Source organism: Mastacembelus armatus, chromosome 16, assembly GCF_900324485.2.
Source record: "Mastacembelus armatus chromosome 16, fMasArm1.2, whole genome shotgun sequence".
Classification (NCBI taxonomy): Eukaryota; Metazoa; Chordata; class Actinopteri; order Synbranchiformes; family Mastacembelidae; genus Mastacembelus; species Mastacembelus armatus.
The window spans coordinates 281,665-299,587 of NC_046648.1; the positions used below are offsets into that span (position 1 = coordinate 281,665).

At 44.4% G+C, this 17,923-nt stretch overlaps 1 protein-coding gene across 5 annotated transcripts in view; it reads left to right on the top strand.

Annotated features, from left to right (window-relative positions):
* Positions 1-17,655, top strand: part of kif13a (kinesin family member 13A) — a 29,945-nt gene extending 12,290 nt beyond the window's left edge. Inside the window, exons 5-40 of one of the 5 annotated variants that reach the window (XM_026293500.1) lie at positions 489-581; positions 1,033-1,213; positions 2,287-2,374; positions 2,922-3,056; positions 3,172-3,284; positions 3,392-3,503; positions 3,698-3,910; positions 4,032-4,142; positions 4,236-4,370; positions 5,024-5,154; positions 5,417-5,503; positions 5,582-5,757; positions 6,127-6,346; positions 6,465-6,627; positions 6,711-6,854; positions 6,929-7,078; positions 7,396-7,560; positions 7,674-7,847; positions 7,969-8,120; positions 8,206-8,338; positions 8,511-8,657; positions 9,120-9,152; positions 10,024-10,123; positions 10,222-10,348; positions 10,438-10,493; positions 10,579-10,703; positions 11,368-11,544; positions 11,632-11,724; positions 11,853-12,002; positions 12,105-12,182; positions 12,283-12,336; positions 12,494-12,572; positions 12,665-12,816; positions 13,709-13,891; positions 14,503-15,724; positions 16,046-17,655. In XM_026293500.1, coding sequence (XP_026149285.1) covers positions 489-581; positions 1,033-1,213; positions 2,287-2,374; positions 2,922-3,056; positions 3,172-3,284; positions 3,392-3,503; positions 3,698-3,910; positions 4,032-4,142; positions 4,236-4,370; positions 5,024-5,154; positions 5,417-5,503; positions 5,582-5,757; positions 6,127-6,346; positions 6,465-6,627; positions 6,711-6,854; positions 6,929-7,078; positions 7,396-7,560; positions 7,674-7,847; positions 7,969-8,120; positions 8,206-8,338; positions 8,511-8,657; positions 9,120-9,152; positions 10,024-10,123; positions 10,222-10,348; positions 10,438-10,493; positions 10,579-10,703; positions 11,368-11,544; positions 11,632-11,724; positions 11,853-12,002; positions 12,105-12,182; positions 12,283-12,336; positions 12,494-12,572; positions 12,665-12,816; positions 13,709-13,891; positions 14,503-15,724; positions 16,046-16,179 — 5,786 coding nt within the window. In that variant the 3' untranslated portion in view covers positions 16,180-17,655. The remainder of the gene's footprint in view (positions 1-488; positions 582-1,032; positions 1,214-2,286; positions 2,375-2,921; positions 3,057-3,171; positions 3,285-3,391; positions 3,504-3,697; positions 3,911-4,031; positions 4,143-4,235; positions 4,371-5,023; positions 5,155-5,416; positions 5,504-5,581; positions 5,758-6,126; positions 6,347-6,464; positions 6,628-6,710; positions 6,855-6,928; positions 7,079-7,395; positions 7,561-7,673; positions 7,848-7,968; positions 8,121-8,205; positions 8,339-8,510; positions 8,658-9,119; positions 9,153-10,023; positions 10,124-10,221; positions 10,349-10,437; positions 10,494-10,578; positions 10,704-11,367; positions 11,545-11,631; positions 11,725-11,852; positions 12,003-12,104; positions 12,183-12,282; positions 12,337-12,493; positions 12,573-12,664; positions 12,817-13,708; positions 13,892-14,502; positions 15,725-16,045) is intronic. The other 4 variants (XM_026293502.1, XM_026293503.1, XM_026293501.1 and 1 more) reach the window with 4 other exon arrangements.
* Positions 17,656-17,923: the final 268 nt, after the last annotated feature.

The window sequence follows — 17,923 nt, forward strand, 5'->3', positions numbered from 1 at the left end:
TTCACTGGTAAATTCAGTTTGTTCAGCTGCCCTTTATTTCTCTAATGAGTCCTGCAGAGAAAAGGTTACAGCTACTGTTTGTTACCATCTTAAAAAGTTCTGACTTCCAGTCCAAGTTACATACCAGTAATCATTGTTGATACTTTGCTTTCCATATTGCTCACATTGTGTGATGCTTTGTGCTGAAATGACGAGGCAGTGTTCACTGAAGGGCCCAGGCCAAGACTTTTTTTAGCTCATTAAACAGCTGTCCCATTCAGCAGGACAACGGCAGAGAGCGACACAGAGATTTCTCTGCACAGCTCTGCATTTTCCACATAACCAGACAGGAATCTGCTCCTTGTTTGGTCGCCCGCTTTGATACACTTCTCTTTGTTGCTTTGACCAAACTAATGTAGGGAAGACAACCAGATAGTAGTAGATCACAGTATGTGAATGGTTTATGTGTTTACCATAATCTCCATGGTGACTGGGACTTTGTTCAAAAGGTCAAGAGGTGGTGTTCAAGTGCCTTGGAGAGGGAATACTTGAAAATGCATTCCAGGGATATAATGCCTGCATATTTGCCTACGGACAAACAGGTATTTGAGAATTCACAGTCTACACCGAGTCATTATTTTGTATGCAGTATCCATTGTACATAATGAATAGCCTCCATGTCTAAGTGAATTTACAGGCCGAGTTGTCTCCAGATGTGTCCTTAAAAAGTTTAAAGAACAGGATATACAAGATTTGTATATCTGGTCAATCACTTGAATCATATCCTTCCCGACCTTGGATCAAATGATGTTTTTATCCCACTTCCTGTCTTACACTAGATCCACCTATTTTGAAGTTTAAAGAGAAGAGCAGCTTGACAGTCAGGCCTGCCAGATAAAGAAAAAATAGTTTTGTGTGTGCTACAAGAAGCACGGGTCGTGATGGGAAATATGGAGACACATAGTATTTTTCCACATTACTGACAACACACCGGGTGCTGAATTGCCTGATATAAGGGAAGCAGTCATGTGTGACTCTGATATGTCCATCCAGGTTCAGGCAAGTCCTTTTCCATGATGGGAAATGTGGAGCAGCCAGGTCTAATCCCTCGACTCTGCTGCTCGCTGTTTGAGAGGGTCCACAGAGAGGCTAACGAGGCTCACACTTTTAAGGTTGAGGTGTCCTACATGGAGATCTACAATGAGAAGGTCCGTGACCTGTTGGATCCCAAAGGGTGAGTCTGATGTGTGGTCTTGTGTTTTTTTTCCTCAGAATAAGAACATGCGACGTGTATCATATGAAAGTAATGAGCTGATGCTTTGGATTGCTTTGGTAATGACCCAGGGCGACAGACACAGCTGATTGCACAAACTGTGGTGTATTTTCCTCGTAGTCGTGATTTACGGCGACTCCAGCACAGGCTGTGTCGTCTCTGTCAGCGCCCACATGGTGCTGCTTTGCATCTCTGTTTGTAGCTCTGTTGTGTCTAGTACCCTGAATGGTGAACGGCAGAATGATGTGAGTAGGAAGCTCAACCCAGTCATTTCCTGCAGAACAGCGGTCAGCATCGTCATCTGACACTGCTGCATTCTTTGCCTTCATGGCCTGATGCGGGTTGGCAGACAGACTGCAGGGAAGGGCGAGCTGTGAAAGAGTGTGTTTCAGGGACATCTGTTAGCGAAGCTGGGAGCAGGAGAGCGGTGAGAGATGCCTGTGAGCCGAGCCCCAGAGAGGGACTACAGTGCAGTGCTCTGTGTGCTGCAGATGTCTGATGATGCAGCCAGACCCATTTTGATTGCAACTTCCTCTTGCTTATAAAACAAGCCTCCCACTCTCCCTGTTGGGACGTTGATCTCCCTGTTTATCTGTGATTTTTAGGCTTAAATTGGCTGTGATTGATTTTGCATAGGTCCAGATAGGGTCTCTGTCACAGTCCTTCTGTAGGTTGGTAGCTGGGCAGGGTCTCTCTCTGGTGGTTGGTAAATGATTAGAGTGAATGTTGGGAATCTGGGTTCTGGTAAACCTCAGTTGTTAGGTAGCCATGGAGAGCGATTCGACAGACAGCCAGGTGAACATGCGCTCCAGTTGACCCAAAAGCATCATTTAGGTTTTCATATATTCTGATAGATACTTTTCAGCTTCTTCAATTGCATGAAAATGGCTTCAGAGACAGATGACTCTCAAATCAAATGCAGATTATAAACATTTCTTCATGCTTTACATGTTTCTAATTAAAAACAATTATTATTTTACCTTTTTTTCAGCTCCTTCTATTCCTCACTGTGTTGTCTTCTTTATGTTTGTAAGGAGCCGTCAATCCCTGAAAGTCCGAGAACACAAAGTCCTGGGTCCATATGTGGATGGTCTGTCTCAGCTGGCCGTGACCAGCTTTGAGGTGTGTCTGAATTCAGCCTGTGTCACTTACTGATGAGCCTCACATTTCACATACAGCGTGCACTGACATGATTTATGGCCTTCTGAAGAAATGCCTTTGTATCATACTTAGTTGTCAAGTCACTGATTTACATTTGGTAAAACCATTTAGCTTAAAATTCTGCCAAGTGCTGAGACTCTAATGACACGTATTCTGATGTGGGATGTAGTCATGGGGTTTTCTGTACATACGCCAAACCTTGGCAGGGCTTTCCTTCATTAAGTTTAAACATCTCCACCCTGTTCCTCTGTGCTCTGCTCTGACTGATATTAGCCCAGTGGATTCCCTGCAGCCTCAGCCTACTGTCTGCTGTGACCCAGCTGAACCACATGGCCTACAGCCATATCTGAACGCCACCTCGCTTTCCTCTAATCATAACGATCCCTTTTCCTTAATCCGGTTTATTTCAATGCCTTAATTCAGTGAAATGTGTTTATTGTCTTTTTCCTGACTTCACTACGACACACAAAGCTGACTAATGGTGGTGACCTCACTCTCTGTCTTTTAGGACATCGAGGTGTTAATGTCAGAGGGGAACAAATCTCGCACAGTTGCAGCCACCAACATGAATGAGGAGAGCAGCCGTTCACACGCCGTCTTCAGCATCATTGTCACACAAACACTTTATGACCTGCAGTCCGGGGTCAGTTTTTCTTACATTCTGCTAAATTGAATTAAAGTAATGACCTAATTTGTATTTATCAAATAAATGTATTTGTCTTTTTATTGGTCTGACTGATTATGCCGTTCGTAAACAGAATTCAGGGGAGAAAGTCAGCAAGATGAGTCTGGTTGATCTGGCGGGAAGTGAGCGAGTCTCCAAGACTGGAGCCGCTGGAGAGAGACTCAAAGAGGGCAGCAATATTAACAAGTGCGTGTATTTCAAATGTGAAAGGCTTTTAAAAGTCAGCAAGTTAATCATTTGACAGATTGACACCGACAGGGCTTAACTTGATTTGTGTGTGTGTGTGGTTTTAGATCTCTCACCACATTAGGCTGTGTGATTTCTGCTCTGGCTGATCAATCTGCAGGAAAGGGCAAGGCCAAGTTTGTGCCTTACAGAGACTCGGTCCTCACCTGGCTCCTTAAGGTACCTTGGTCATATCTTTATGACTGCATTCTGTTTTGTTTGGAATAATAACATTTGGTTGCTGTGGGTGAGCTGTTATGTGACTGAAAGATGATCTGAATTGACCAGTTTGCTGCAGATTTAATTTTGGCTGTGGCAATATTTGCACCCAGCAAGCAACTATACACACTTACGTTACATTTTCTTGTTTACAGGACAACCTTGGTGGAAACAGCAAGACAGCCATGATAGCCACAGTGAGTCCAGCGGCTGATAACTACGAGGAGACCCTGTCCACGCTACGCTATGCAGACAGAGCCAAGAGAATTGTCAACCATGCCGTGGTGAACGAAGATCCCAACGCTCGGATCATCAGAGAGCTCAGGGAAGAGGTGGAGAAGCTCAGAGTTCAACTCTCTCAGGCTGAGGTGAGAGGAGGAACTGGGTGGACTGAAGAGTCTCTCAAAGTCTGAATGAATTCATGCCAGATTTGTCATCAGTCACCTTATGGTCCAGCTTGCACTGATGCTCATTGTTTTTCTCCATTAGTCCATGAAGGCTCCTGAGCTGAAGGAGAAGCTGCAGGAGTCGGAGAAACTCATTCAGGAGATGACCGTCACCTGGGAGGAGAAACTAAGAAAAACAGAGGAGATTGCCACTGTATGCACATCTGTCATAAAAAGACTCCAAAATCCCACTTTTATTTCAGCATATGTACATGTACAGTATCACTGCTGATATCTCTGCTTGCAGGAGCGTCAGAAGCAGTTGGAGAGTATGGGCATTTCTTTGGAAACATCTGGGATTAAAGTGGGAGAAGACAAGTGTTACCTCGTCAATCTGAACGCCGACCCTGCCCTGAATGAGCTACTGGTCTACTACCTGAAGGTAGTTTTTCAACCCAGCAACGGCATTTTTATGATGCCACTGCCAAATGAAAAGGAAATTTTGTAGTATTCTTGCAGATATGTGAAACAGATGTTTATTTTTGTGATCCAGGCAAGATTTAAAATAAATATCCAGCTTTGCTTGGCCACTCATTCTGGTCTTTTTAGTGATTCAGAAGTAGATCACTAGATCGGTATTTGCACTGGGAACATCCAGCGTATGCTGACATTAGGTGTATGAATGCAGGTTTTAATTTGCTGAGGCCTGGGGTCTAACAAACAAACCTGTATGAGCAGATGCTTGTTAAAAAATCAGCCTGTGCTGTGTGCAGAACAACAGGCCTTTGTCTGGGTTACGCAGGCCAGCCTGGCATATCAGTGTGGAATGACTATGAGAATGTGAAATGGGTAAGTTTGCCGCAGGCTAGGATGTCCTCTAGAAACCTGAATGTTTGTTTAACAACGCCCACTCTGCAAAGAGAGAGTCACGGGTTTTTACACTTAGGTCTGTTTTTGCTTTGGTTTTGCACTTGAATTTCTAGAGTTTTATCTGCTCATGTTGAAATTGTTTCAGTAAACAGTTTGTAGCATTTAGGGTCTGATTACTTTCAGAAGTGTCGTTACAGCCTTTATGTTTCTTCCACCTGTGTGTAGGAGCACACGCGTGTGGGTGCGGACACGTCCCAGGACATCCAGCTCTTTGGGATCGGGATCCAGTCGGAGCACTGCGTCCTGGAGCTCTGCCCAGATGGTGATGTCACCCTGATGCCAATAGGGAATGCCAGGTAAAATGCCAAACACCTACTTCTCCCTCTACCTCAGAGTAAATCTGTCTTTTGTCTCGCCTCTTCATGGTTGACTGGACCTCACCCTTTCACATGACCTCACTCTGCAGGAATCTGTGATCTGAGGTCCTCGCTTTGATATGAGCATTTCCTGCCTCCCACTACAAAGGGGCTGACCTGTTCCAATCAGTTTTTCCAGTTTAATAATTTAATACTATCTGACATCATTATTAAGAGACTTTAATTTCTCTCTGTTATACAGGACCTGTGTGAACGGAACAATGGTTGATTCCTTGGTGCACCTCTGGCATGGAGACCGGATTTTATGGGGCAACAACCACTTTTTCAGGTAAAGGTGTATTTGATCAAGCGTTTGCTCAGGCTTGAAGTTTAACAGTCACTGATTAGAAGCCCTGTTGTGTCGAAGGATCAATCTACCTAAGAGAAAGCGACGGGACCGTTTGAAGGAGCTGGAGAGAGCTTCGCCCAGAGACAGCTTTGTGGAGGCAGATGTAGAGACCGCCAGCGAGGCCTCTTCTGAGCAGGACTACAGCTATGAGTTTGCCCAGATGGAGGTCATGATGAAGACTCTGGGGAATAATGGTACAGTTAGAATAAAATGCTTTCTGCAATCTCCATGATCCTTTAGCATCCTTTAGCATTTCAGATACTTCAGAGAGAACTCATGATATCATTGGAAATGAGCAACATATTTGAAAAGCTTAAAAATATACCTGTATTATGTGACATGCACATATTCATTATGAAGTGTTCATTTTCCATCTGTCATGGACTTTTATTTTGAAAGTGCTATATAACAATTTAAGGCATTTGTTGATAAAGGGATTTAATTGTTTTATAATTATGATACAGGCTTCAACAGTGAAGTTGTCCTTTTTTATTATGATGAAAGTCATGAACTTTCACTGTGTTTTGAATTGTAAAATGTGTTTTTCTGTCACGTGTGTGTAGACCCAATGCAGAACGTGGTCCAGGTGCTGGAGAAGCAATACCTGGAGGAGAAGAGGATGGCTCTGGAGGAGCAAAAGGTGATGTATGAACGAGAGCTCGAGTCGCTACGGCAACAGTTATCTCCAGATAAAACGCCACAACACCATCGCAGCAACAGTGACCGCCTTACGTTCCCGACGCACACGCCACACAGCAAGCTGCGACTGTGGACAGAGGAGCGGTTAGTGGAGTGCACGCACACACACGTACAATTCAACAGGACATGCTGAAAGTATTAAAGATGACAGTTCTTCATCTTCACGAGTCAATGACCTCTGTGTTGTGTGTGTGTGAGACAGGGATGAGCTTTTTCGTCAGAGCCTCTCTCGACTCAGGGAGCAGGTAGTGAAAGCTAACACCTTGGTGCGAGAGGCCAACTTTTTGGCAGAGGAGATGAACAAACTGACTGACTATCAGGTCACACTTCAGATTCCTGCAGCCAACCTCAGTGCCAACCGCAAGGTCAGACTTCTGAACCCTGAGCAGTCAGAGTTACATAAATGTAAAAATCTTTTGAGATATGTTTTGATCTTGTGTTTATATAGCGTGGAGCAATAGTGAGTGAGCCAGCCATCCAGGTACGAAGGAAAGGAAAGGGAACCCAGGTGTGGACCATTGAGAAGCTGGAGAACAAACTAGTGGACATGAGAGACCACTACAGGGACTGGAAAGAAGGCACACAAGAGATGGTAAGAAACATAGAACCACTAATAGTAAATCACAAAAGCTAATTGGATCCTCAAGTCTGCTCTGCTTTTTTCAGTATAACAAAGCAACCAGTAAGCACTGTGATCCATTTTATGAGGCACAAGAGAACCACAACCTGATAGGAGTGGCCAACATTTTTCTGGAGTGCCTTTTCCAGGATGTCAAACTGCAATACGCAGTCCCGATCATCAGCCAACAAGGAGAGGTAAGGAGAGGCACACCAACATAAGCAGATCAATACAGAGATTGATTATTACGCAGCTTCCCAGTATTCTTGATACAGCAAGTTATTACAAAAAGATCGTGGGCAAATGTGTGAAAAATAACATGCTACTTGAAACAGATCAGGAATAGGTGTTGTTTTCATATGCAGTTAAGATAAGGATGATAAGATAATCCTGTTATTAATCCTGAAGGGAAATTGAAGATGTGTGTGTATGTAATCTATTTGCATGTGTCAGACATTTAGGATAATCTTTTTGGAACTGAGTGATAACACCCCTGTTCCGCTTGTCTCTACAGGTAGCGGGCCGGTTGCACGTTGAGCTGATGCGAGTTAGTGGAGCAGTACCAGAGCGCCTGTCCGGAGGAGATGACTCATCAGAAAACTCCAGTGAGAGCAGCTGCTATGAGGTCATGGACACCAACGGGGAGATCGTCCACATGGCCAAGAGGCTCACCTGCAGGGTAAAAGACACTTTTCAGGGGAATCTAAGCAGAAGAGGCATTTTTTAAAAAAGCGGTTCTGAAATTTGTCAGCGTACATATAATAAAGAACTTTATTCTTTCTGTTTGGGCAGGTGCGGATCAGGGAGGCTACAGGTCTGCCGCTCAACCTGTCCAACTTTGTCTTCTGTCAGTACACCTTCTGGGAGCACGGTGAGCCCACTGTGGCTCCCCCCATGGTCAGCCCAGACAGACCTTCCCCTCGAAGCCCAGATGCTCAGTTCACTGTACAGTTTAATCACTGCAAGGTAAAAGGAAACATGAGCTGCTGGCCGTTTCAGCTTGAGCTTGTTAATACCTTAATACAATAAAACCTTCCGTTACTTTAATTTTCAAATCAGCTCCATGATGACTCTCTTGTTTGTGCAGGACTATGTTGTGCATGTGACCGACGAGTTTCTGGAGTTTATATCAGATGGTGCATTGGCCATAGAAGTGTGGGGTCACCGCTGTGCTGGGAATGGACGTTCGCTTTGGGAATTAGATGCACTGGAGGCCAAGACCCAGACGCTTCGAGACAGGTCTGTGTTTCACGCAGATGTTTGCACAACCAGACACGCACAGACATTTCACACTTTACTGGTTTTGACTGTTGCGTGTTTTAAGGTGGAGTGAAGTTTCTCGCAGGATCGAGCTGTGGATCTCAATCCAGGAGCTGAATGAGCAGGGAGAGTACTCATCTGTGGAGCTGCTTCCTGGAAAAGACATCAGCACAGGAGGAGTCTTCCAACTCCGACAGGTCAGAGAAACCCCTTTTTTTAAAGCTTCCCTTTAGGACACCCTGGCTGCTCCACATCAGTCGCTCATTTGAGAGGATTTTAACTAATTATGTGATCACGAACAGCTTTGTACATGAATAATTGTGAGTGCAGTCCTGGAAGCAGCCCTCTGATAGTAATTTTTCCGAGCAGGGTCACTCGAGGAGGCTGCATGTGTCTGTGAAGCCGGTCCAAAACTCGGGCACTCTGCCTCTGCTGGTGGAGGCTGTGCTGTCCATCTCTATTGGCTGTGTGTCAGCTCGCTCCACCAAATTACAGAGGCCTCTCGACAGCTACCAGGTCTGTGGAGACATACACACACATGCCACTTAGACTATGACCTTATTTTGTTAACAAAAATAGAATAATGTTTTGTGTGTGATTTATTCATTAAAACAAAACAGTGTGTGGGACCAGTATTCTTGTTTCATGCTAGGGACATACAATATTATGCAGATTCAGCTGCAGTATGTTTCGTCTGTCTCTGGGTTCCTGCCATGACTGGTTCATCTAAAGGAGGCCAAGGGCTGTATGAACTCATTCGTGCGCTGTTAGTTTTGTTAACAAGCACTGATATCTTTATTATTCCATCACCATCTTAATTCTAATTATCAGAGTTATCATTATTTGCGGGTGTATAAATTGTTCTTTCACATTGCTGCGGTTCGTAAAAAATGAGATCAGCAGTGAACGGTTTGCTCTGTGCACGTCAGAGCCTTTTCCGGTTCCCTACGTTTGACTGAGTGTGTTCTCTCCTGCCAGAGAGAGGCAGAAGACGATATGGATAGTTATCAGGTACCCTCTTATTCTCCTCCTGCTGCTCCCACTGTAGTTCCCTCTGCAGCATGAAGGAAACCAACTGATGTTTTGACTAGGCCTGTTGCTGAAGGCATGTGAGGCAGGAGGCGGAAGGCTGCGCCCCTACAGACTAAAGAAGCGCTTTATTAAAAAGCAACTACACATGTGGATGACTGCTGATGCTGTACCCGTCACATCAACCATTCTCTGACAGCCACCCATGCTAAATACAGTTTCACCCACAGCAGTCTGTCTGCCACGGATCTTACCCTGCTCTCTCTTGCCTTTCCCCCTCAGGTCGCACACACTAATGCTATTGTTTGCTTGTCACTACTCAAGAGCTAAAGGAATAATACACCTCACTTGTTCGCACGGGCGTTGCATGGCTGCATGGTTTACAGTAATTTGCATGGTGGAAATGTGCTGACATCACAAGCTTAACAGCTTTGAGGTCTGTTGGTTACATGGGATGTTGCAGAGGGGGATCTGCTCTCTGTGATCCAGGTAGGACTCCTGGATGATATGTATGTGTGTGTGCGTGGTAATGCATGTATGTGGATGTACATGAGCTGTGAAGGAGGCCAAAGGGACGTTCTATGTGTGGGCTTTGAACATGTTACAGTGGTGTTAACATAAAAGGCATACACTAGCTGAAGCCTTTGATTCATAACACATTCGATGTAGGGATTTTTATCGGGGTTACCTTCACTTGGCTTTTTATGGATATACCAGAACTGGGTGAAGTCATGGTACTTCTTAAGAGGAGTTAGGCCTGTGCACCCTCACCTTCCCCTGGTAACACTTAACTGAGTTCTGGACCAGGTCCTCTCCCCATCTGGCATTGATTCTGGTCTCCATCTGGCTACAGGAGGAAGATCTTAATTGTGTGCGAGAGCGCTGGTCAGAGGCTCTGGTCAAACGTCGGGAATACCTCGATGAACAAATCAAGAAAATAATCAACAAACACGGTAATCTTAAGCCTCATATTACAAGATCCATTCACTCTATGTCAGTATTTTTGTCAACTGGTATGTTTAAAACTCTCTTCTTCGCTGTTCGTGTCCAGAAAAGTCAGAAGAGGACATTGAGCGTGAAGCTCGGCTGGTGGAACAGTGGGTCGGCTTGACTGAAGAGAGAAATGCAGTGCTGGTACCTGCTCCTGGCAGTGGCATCCCTGGGGCTCCTGCAGACTGGTGAGAAAAACATAAAAACACTCTAGCACATATCAGATGTCACTTCAATTGCGTTTTTCGCCCTTAAGCTCGTATTCAACTGGTTGTAGGACCCCACCTGCAGGAATGGAAGCACACATCCCGGTACTGTTCCTGGATTTGAATGGTGACGCAGACATTTATATCTCAACAAGCATTTCACTGATTTTTTTCGCAAGCTTCATTTCTAAAAGTGTCTGTTATGTCTCCAGCGGATAATCTGACAGTAAATGAGCAGCTGACTGGCCCACATGCTGCAGGTGTTAACTCCATCCTGCCAAAGGAACATGGAAGTCAGTTCTTCTATTTACCCATCATCAGGCACAGTGATGAGGAGGTGAGTAGTGGGTTTGATTTTACTGCCCTCCTGTGGCCAAACGAAAAACTTAGATAAACACACAAAGAAATGTTCTTCTGGCTTAGCATACGTCTCTAAGAAAGACGTGTGTGAAACTGTGTGGGTACCGTGGCGGTGTTAGTTAAAGAGAACAACTGTAGTTTCAGAAGTCTGTATTTTGTGATGTAACCACATCCTCTCTGAGAAAACACTGTATATAAACTTTTCTACAGCTTTTTCAACTGTTTCTTGTTTGTAGTGTTTTTGTGACAATATACAAAGTTGATTTGTTTTCAACTGTTTTACAAAAGCTCAAAGCTGAATAAGCTGCATTATGATGATTTCACTGCTTTGATTGCTGGTAAAAAGGTCTTTTTATGAGATAATCACACACAGACAGGAGCACTTCAGGATTTTTTTCCTATAATTATGTTCATCATAGAAACGTTACACATAACATCATGTACACAAGGAAGCATTTTAATTTCTCCTTCTGTGATGTTGAGGAGCAGCACTAACCAGCTCACTGCCTTAGTCATCAGCTACACATCCGAATCTAGGCCACTGTCCATGTGCATCCATGTGCGTGTGTGCAGTTACAGCCTGATCGCTGCAGATGTCTGTGAAGCTACAGCAATAAAACACGACTCTCCTAATTCACCAGGTGTCAGCAGTGTGCTCCTGGGACTCATCTATCCACGACTCTGTGCACCTCAACCGGGTCACGTCTCCAAATGAACGCATCTACCTGATCATCAAAGCCACCGTGCAGCTCAGCCACCCAGCCTCCATGGAGCTGGTCCTCCGAAAGAGAATCGCTGTCAACATCTACAACAAACAGGTTAATACTAAACAAACTGAACTAGTCTCATAGCATCATCAAAACGTCTTTTTATGTGATTAACAGTTTTTTTTTTGTTTCTTACAGAGTTTCACTCAGAGTCTCAAGCGAAGAATGTCCTTAAAGAACACGCTTTACTCCTGTGGTGTGACGTACGAGATCGTGTCCAACATACCAAAGGTACAGCCCTGACTCTGCTGAAATAGATCAGAGTGATTCCACCACTTCATCTAATGGAGGCTGCTTTCCCAGTGTGTTGTAAATTGGTGGTTAACACACTTTCTAAATTTCTTCTCTTTCCCTTCCAGGCCTCAGAAGAGCCAGAGGAGAGGGAGACCTTGGCCCTTATGGCTGCTCGTGACAGCGAGGAGACTAAGGACGGTGAGACCTACATAGAGAAATATACACGGGGAGTACTGGAAGTGGAGAACATCCTCAGTCTGGAGCGGCTACGACAGGTTAGGGTTAAACAGTAGAAATGACCATTTAATGCAAAAATATTTAAGTATTTAAGTCCATAGGGCGACATGCTCAAAGACACGTCTTGTTTTCTTCTGCAGGCTGTGACGGTGAAGGAAGTGCTCGCTGCTAAAGGGAGACACTTAAGAAGAAGTATCAGCACACCAAATGTACAGCATGTAATGAACATACCAGTCACTGAACTACTCACTGAACCACATGGAAATAATTGTTTAGATTATTATGACACTGACTACATGTTTTTCTTATGGTCTCCAGTCATCATCATGTAGCAAAACAGACCTGACTGGTTGTGAGGATGACGACTGTAGGGTAAGTCAGATGCACATCAGTTAGACTACAGACGAGTTTTCCTCTTGAGCTACATGGTGACATGATTATCAGAGCCTTGGCAAAGCCTGTAGCTTCTCTAGGAGCTAAATCGTTCACAAATCATGCTGGCAAATATAACCTGTATGTTACTGTGTAGGACCACTGTGATCATGTGGACAACAAACCCCAGGATGGCTCCCTTTGCAGCACACTCATCAAAACCAAGGAGAACCAAGGTAATCGAGACAAACAGAAAATGTGCAACAACTGACGTTAGTTCTTATGTTTCCACATTATAACTGGGTTAAAACTGCATTTTCCCCAACAGGTGTGGTTCCAGACAGCCCTACTTTTTTCAACTCCAGCCCCTTCAAAGTTCTCTCCCCTCAGCCATCGAAGTTCCTCAAGTCTCTGCTGCCTGTCAAGGAGGAGAACAAGGCGAAGAAAGCCCTGGAGACCCGGCCACTGCTGGGACAAGAGGTAAAGAGGAAGCAGTTCAGTTATCTCCCACTCAAATAGGAAGGATTTATGTTTTTGCCACATTCCCACATTTCTTTGTTTTACATGTTATCATCACTTATCATATCAAATCACATTTCCACAGCATGGCAAATGTTGCACTAACTGTCCAAAGTTGGCCCATGATGGTTATGAAAGTGGCTTTGCTGTTGTGTGTTTGAATGAAACACAAGCAAAATGGGCCCATCCACTGTCTTTATGTAACTGTACTGAGAAGGAGCACAGCTCACGGGAACGCGATTTCAGCCACAACACAACTACACAAAGATGCACCACAAACAGAATCACGTGTGATTTTGTTGGTGATAATTGTATGTTCAACCATTATGGCTGTTCCAGCCTTTTAAACTAACGTTGCATATTTGTTGTGATCTTTTGCTTGAGGTTGACTAAAAGAGGTGCAGGTACTTTACAAATCATCCATGTCAGGGATGTTGTGTTTTTGGAGGGAGAGGTCTTTACCCAGCAGCAAAAACAGTTCAGCAGGGTCAGAGCACCTGGTGTGGTTGTGATGGTACAGTAGTAGCTGCAACCTGGACAGAACTTGTTGTGTATGACATTAACCAGCAACAGATAAGAGCCTCAGTAATGGGAAAGTTAAAAGAGGCTCTAGTAGCCGGTGTATATCTAGTAGTCACAGTGAGTGTTAGCCCAGTAAATAGTAGTTACCTGCATGCACCAGTTTAAAACACCTCTAGCACTTTTCTTTGGTCAACTATTAAACTGCATGGCACTAACTGTGTAAATGGCTTGCTCCGCTCCATGCATGCCGTGTGTTGGGGGTGTGTGTGTGTGTGTGTGTGTGTGTGTGTGTGTGTGTGTGTGTGTGTGTGAACTGTGTGCTGTTGTTCAGACCCATCTGCAGAGCATGCGCTCACTTGTGGACAGCCCTGCACTGCTCCCCCCTCCCTGCCCCTGGCGCCGACCCAGGGCAGGCAGCGAGGGCCACTGCAAGCCTTCCACCTCCACCTCCACCTCCACCTCCACCTCCACTCCCACCAGCAGACAGCTCAGCCACACACTGACACACACTCCTGTAAGTGTTACTCACACCAGCACACACTGCTCTGAGGCTTACTGTAAGAGTGACACAACTGTAAGTGGCATAAGGTTCACTCTCCCACATATTCAGGATTACACATGTACTCCTTTTCAGCCAGTCGCTGTGCTGCTGCCATTGACTCCTCTGCAAATTAAACTAAATGTTTGCCTCCAACAAAGAAGAGTCACTTCAAAATAGATTCATATTTATTTTTCAAATTAAATTCAGACAAAACCAGGTTTAAGTTGCCTTTACAGTACTACAGCTACTGTCTACGCAGTGGAAAGGTTGTTCCCATTGTCAGTGTTTAAAAGGCCTTAACATTGTGCCCTGTGGTACCAAGTGTGTTTATGTGAACTGTTACACCCTCATGCAAATTTATTGAAACATCACAGAAATTTATAATGAGCATAGTGAAGCATTTGTCACATTGCAAATTCATGCACCATGTTCATGTTCCATTATCATTATTTGACATCATCTGTTCGTTATTTGTCCTCGGTTATGTCTATATAGGTGTTTATATAGTTTGCTGGTCTCCACAGGCTCTAGCTGACATGTCTGGTGTGATGTGTCTTTTGTCCTGCTCCCATTGTTTTGATTAGCAGGACTCAGAGGATGATGAGACTGATGTGGATGTGACTCTGAATCTAGACCGGGGCCCTCAAGACCACAGCAGCTTCCAGCCTTACATCCCAGAGGATTTTGCAAACTTTGAGATCTACAATGCCATTCTGGAGAGCCAGGAAGGGTTTCTGTCCTCTGACTTGAAGGGAAGTCAGTGTAGGACTGAGAGCAGGGAGAGAGAAGCATCCCGGAGTCCCACAACCAGCAGCTGCACTAGCGGCTACTTTTCACACAGCGCCTCCAATGCCACACTGTCCGACATGCCTTTCAGTGCCAGCGAGAGCTCTGACCACCTCAGAGAAGACCCCCTTGGCTGTGCTGCTGGAAGAGGGTGCATCCAAACCAAAAGTGTTTCTGCACGGAGTGACACCCAACAGCCTGCTGTCTCAGCATGTGGGGTCCAGGACCTGCTCAACCACCCTCAGACCTCCTCGCCTGTCAGTATTCCTAATTGCACCGACAAGCGGCAAACGTTCCCGTTGCCTCACAACTGTGTTCTCAGTGCGAGCCAAGAATTCACTGACTTTAAAGGGGCAGATGACAGTATTGAAGAGAGTGATTTAGCACAATTTACAGAGGGATGGGATCAGAAAGGTGTGGAGCTCTCTGCAAACCAGCAGAGGAAACCAGATAACGTTGAAACATGTGACAGTGGCAGTCAACACACCTCTGACATCTCTGCTGTTATCCATACATGCAAACCACAAAATGCTTCAGCTGTTATAGGTCAGTGCCCTAATAATGAAGACTGTGTTAGCGTACCTGTGTCCTGTCCTGACACAACTGTAGTATGCACTTCAGGCAGGGCCCCGGTATCAGCAGCTGACAAGGTGCCATCTCCAGCTCAAGTAATTCCCTCTGCATCAGTCCCACATCCAGCGTCACTATCCCCAATCACCCTGTTGTCCACAGCGCCACCTTCTACCCCCACCCTGCGAGCAGGGGGAGAACCTCCGATCCAGGAGCCAGCACAGGGAGATCTGCCCCACGGGAGTCCCTGTCCCAGCCCTAACCCTAGCAGTGCAGAGCCCTCAGGGGACTCCAGCGGAGATGAGAGCACCCCTGCCGCTCAGCTTCCTGACTGGATGGCCCCTGGGGAACAGGTGTGGGTGGGGAAGAGGAGAGGAACGGTCTACTATGTCGGAGGGGTAGAGTTTGCTAAGGGGATCTGGATTGGTGTCAAGTTGGACATGGCAGTGGGTGAGTGACTTTATATATTTGATTTAGTCGTTTGTCCATCAGAGAACACTGACAAACATATTTTGGGGAGACATAACGGCCCGTTTGACTATGACTTTAAAATCATCTCAGCTGATACTGGGTCTATACTACTGAATAATGAATGTAGGAGATTTATACAAAAAAAGGATTTTGTCATCATGGTGATGTGATCAACAGACTGACTCATTCATTAGTAAATCAGCACTTAAGTGTCATCGTTTGGACAAAAGGTTTAAATCTAATATCGTACGAAGCTCAGAAACCCAGACCATCCTTAAGTTGTGCTTTCCCCCATTATAGGTAAGCACAACGGGACTGTCCAGGGCCGGGTGTACTTCCGCTGTCCCCCAGGCCACGGTGTGTTTGTGAAGCCATCCCGTCTCACCAGGGGGCCGTCCCCCGTGGACACAGAACCCCAGACCCTGATTAGATAGGACCCAAAGAAGAATCCACCTTCTGGGGGACATCAGGGACCTGAGGGTGGTCCACAGATCCAGTACCTATGGGTGAAGCCCTGTCTAATGTCAGTATGGCCCCTCACCTTCCTTCTCCTTTACCAAGCCACTGACCTGATGTATTCTGTAGAGGCGGCTGCTTTCTTGAAGCATATCTGGCCTGTGCATTTAATGAAGGTATATTCTAATTACTGTTCACTGAAAATTCACTATGCACATATGCACAGTTTTCTACACAGTAATATTTTTGATAGAGAACTTCATTTTTAACTGGGAGTCCATATGGAAAACTTACCCACATACATTTTCTTACGTTGGTTTCTGAACATCATATATAGTATTTTTATAAGACAATGCATCCTCCCCTGAGGTCCATATGGAGTAATAGTGTGATATAAAGATGAAGAATGTACTACTGTTAATAAACATTGATATTAATATGATATATCAGGGGTAACCAAAGAACTACGGTTCCATATCTGCTGTTATGAGTAATGTGTTATTTTTCGAAGGTATATATGTGGAGGTATTCACTATGTATCTGTGTCCAAGTAAAGCTTAGTGCCATATCTCCTGGAGTAATGCCACGTACCCTAAACAGGACAAATCTGCAAAACCTGAGTTGCTTTTAGTGTTTGACTGCAATGATCACATTAAATTATCTTATTGAAGTACTGTAACACTGTGGAGGAAATAATCCCCATTCAGCATGAGACTGTTGCTGTTTGAACGCTTGCACTGGAAAGGATTCTTGGAGAGTTCACTGACTTATTGGACTGATGAAATGCTTTGTGTCATCATTTACATCTGGAGAAGGAAACACCTTGGCTTTGCCTGGATGTACTGATGCCTTACTGCCCCGTTTCCATAAAAAAGCCACATGAACCCCAGACCGCTCAGTTCACTGAGTTACAAACAGTAACTAAATGTATGGACCTGAAACCTGTGTATGTATCATGATGCCTGCAGGCACTTAAAGTGTCATCCAGCCTCTCTGACTGAGTCAATGCCTTTATAACTGTTCATCCATCTGAACTTCATATGTTAACTGTCTGATGTATGAAACATGTCAAAGGGTACACAGTAATGCAGGTTTTTCCACATGGAGGACTAGACGAATGGCTGTATCAGGTTAGAGAAAATGGTGCAAAAGTAGTTTAGTTACAGAGCAAAGTTGCCCTATAAACATATTTTTATGGACGTGGTGAACTGTGGAACTGACTAAAAATGGGTATATATATATTCAAGCTGTTATTTCAAGTAAATGAAAGAAGCCCAAGACCTTACTTTACTTTAAAGAAAAGAACAAAGCTGCTCTCCCTTATAAGGAGTTGTAAATACAAATGTATTTGGACATAGAATTGACACTATTCTAATGTACAGAATTGTATTTATAATGTATCTCAGACTGTTTTAATTGGTACAAATGTTCTAGAATAGAACATTTACAATCAATATTTGTGTTGACTCTTCATTTAGTGAAACAGATCCTGGATTGTATATGAAAGTATAGGACAATGAAAAATATGTTTCTTTTCATCAGAGTTTCATCATGTTGTCGCTGATAAAAGTATTTCCAGTTTCATTTTTTAAATCTTCATCAAATAATATGCCCTTTCAAATGCAGTTTGTTTTAAAATCCACTTTACTCATATTATTTTTCTTGTAGGGGTTGTATTGTTGATTTCCCTCTTGTGTCATTTTACTAATGTGACACAACAAT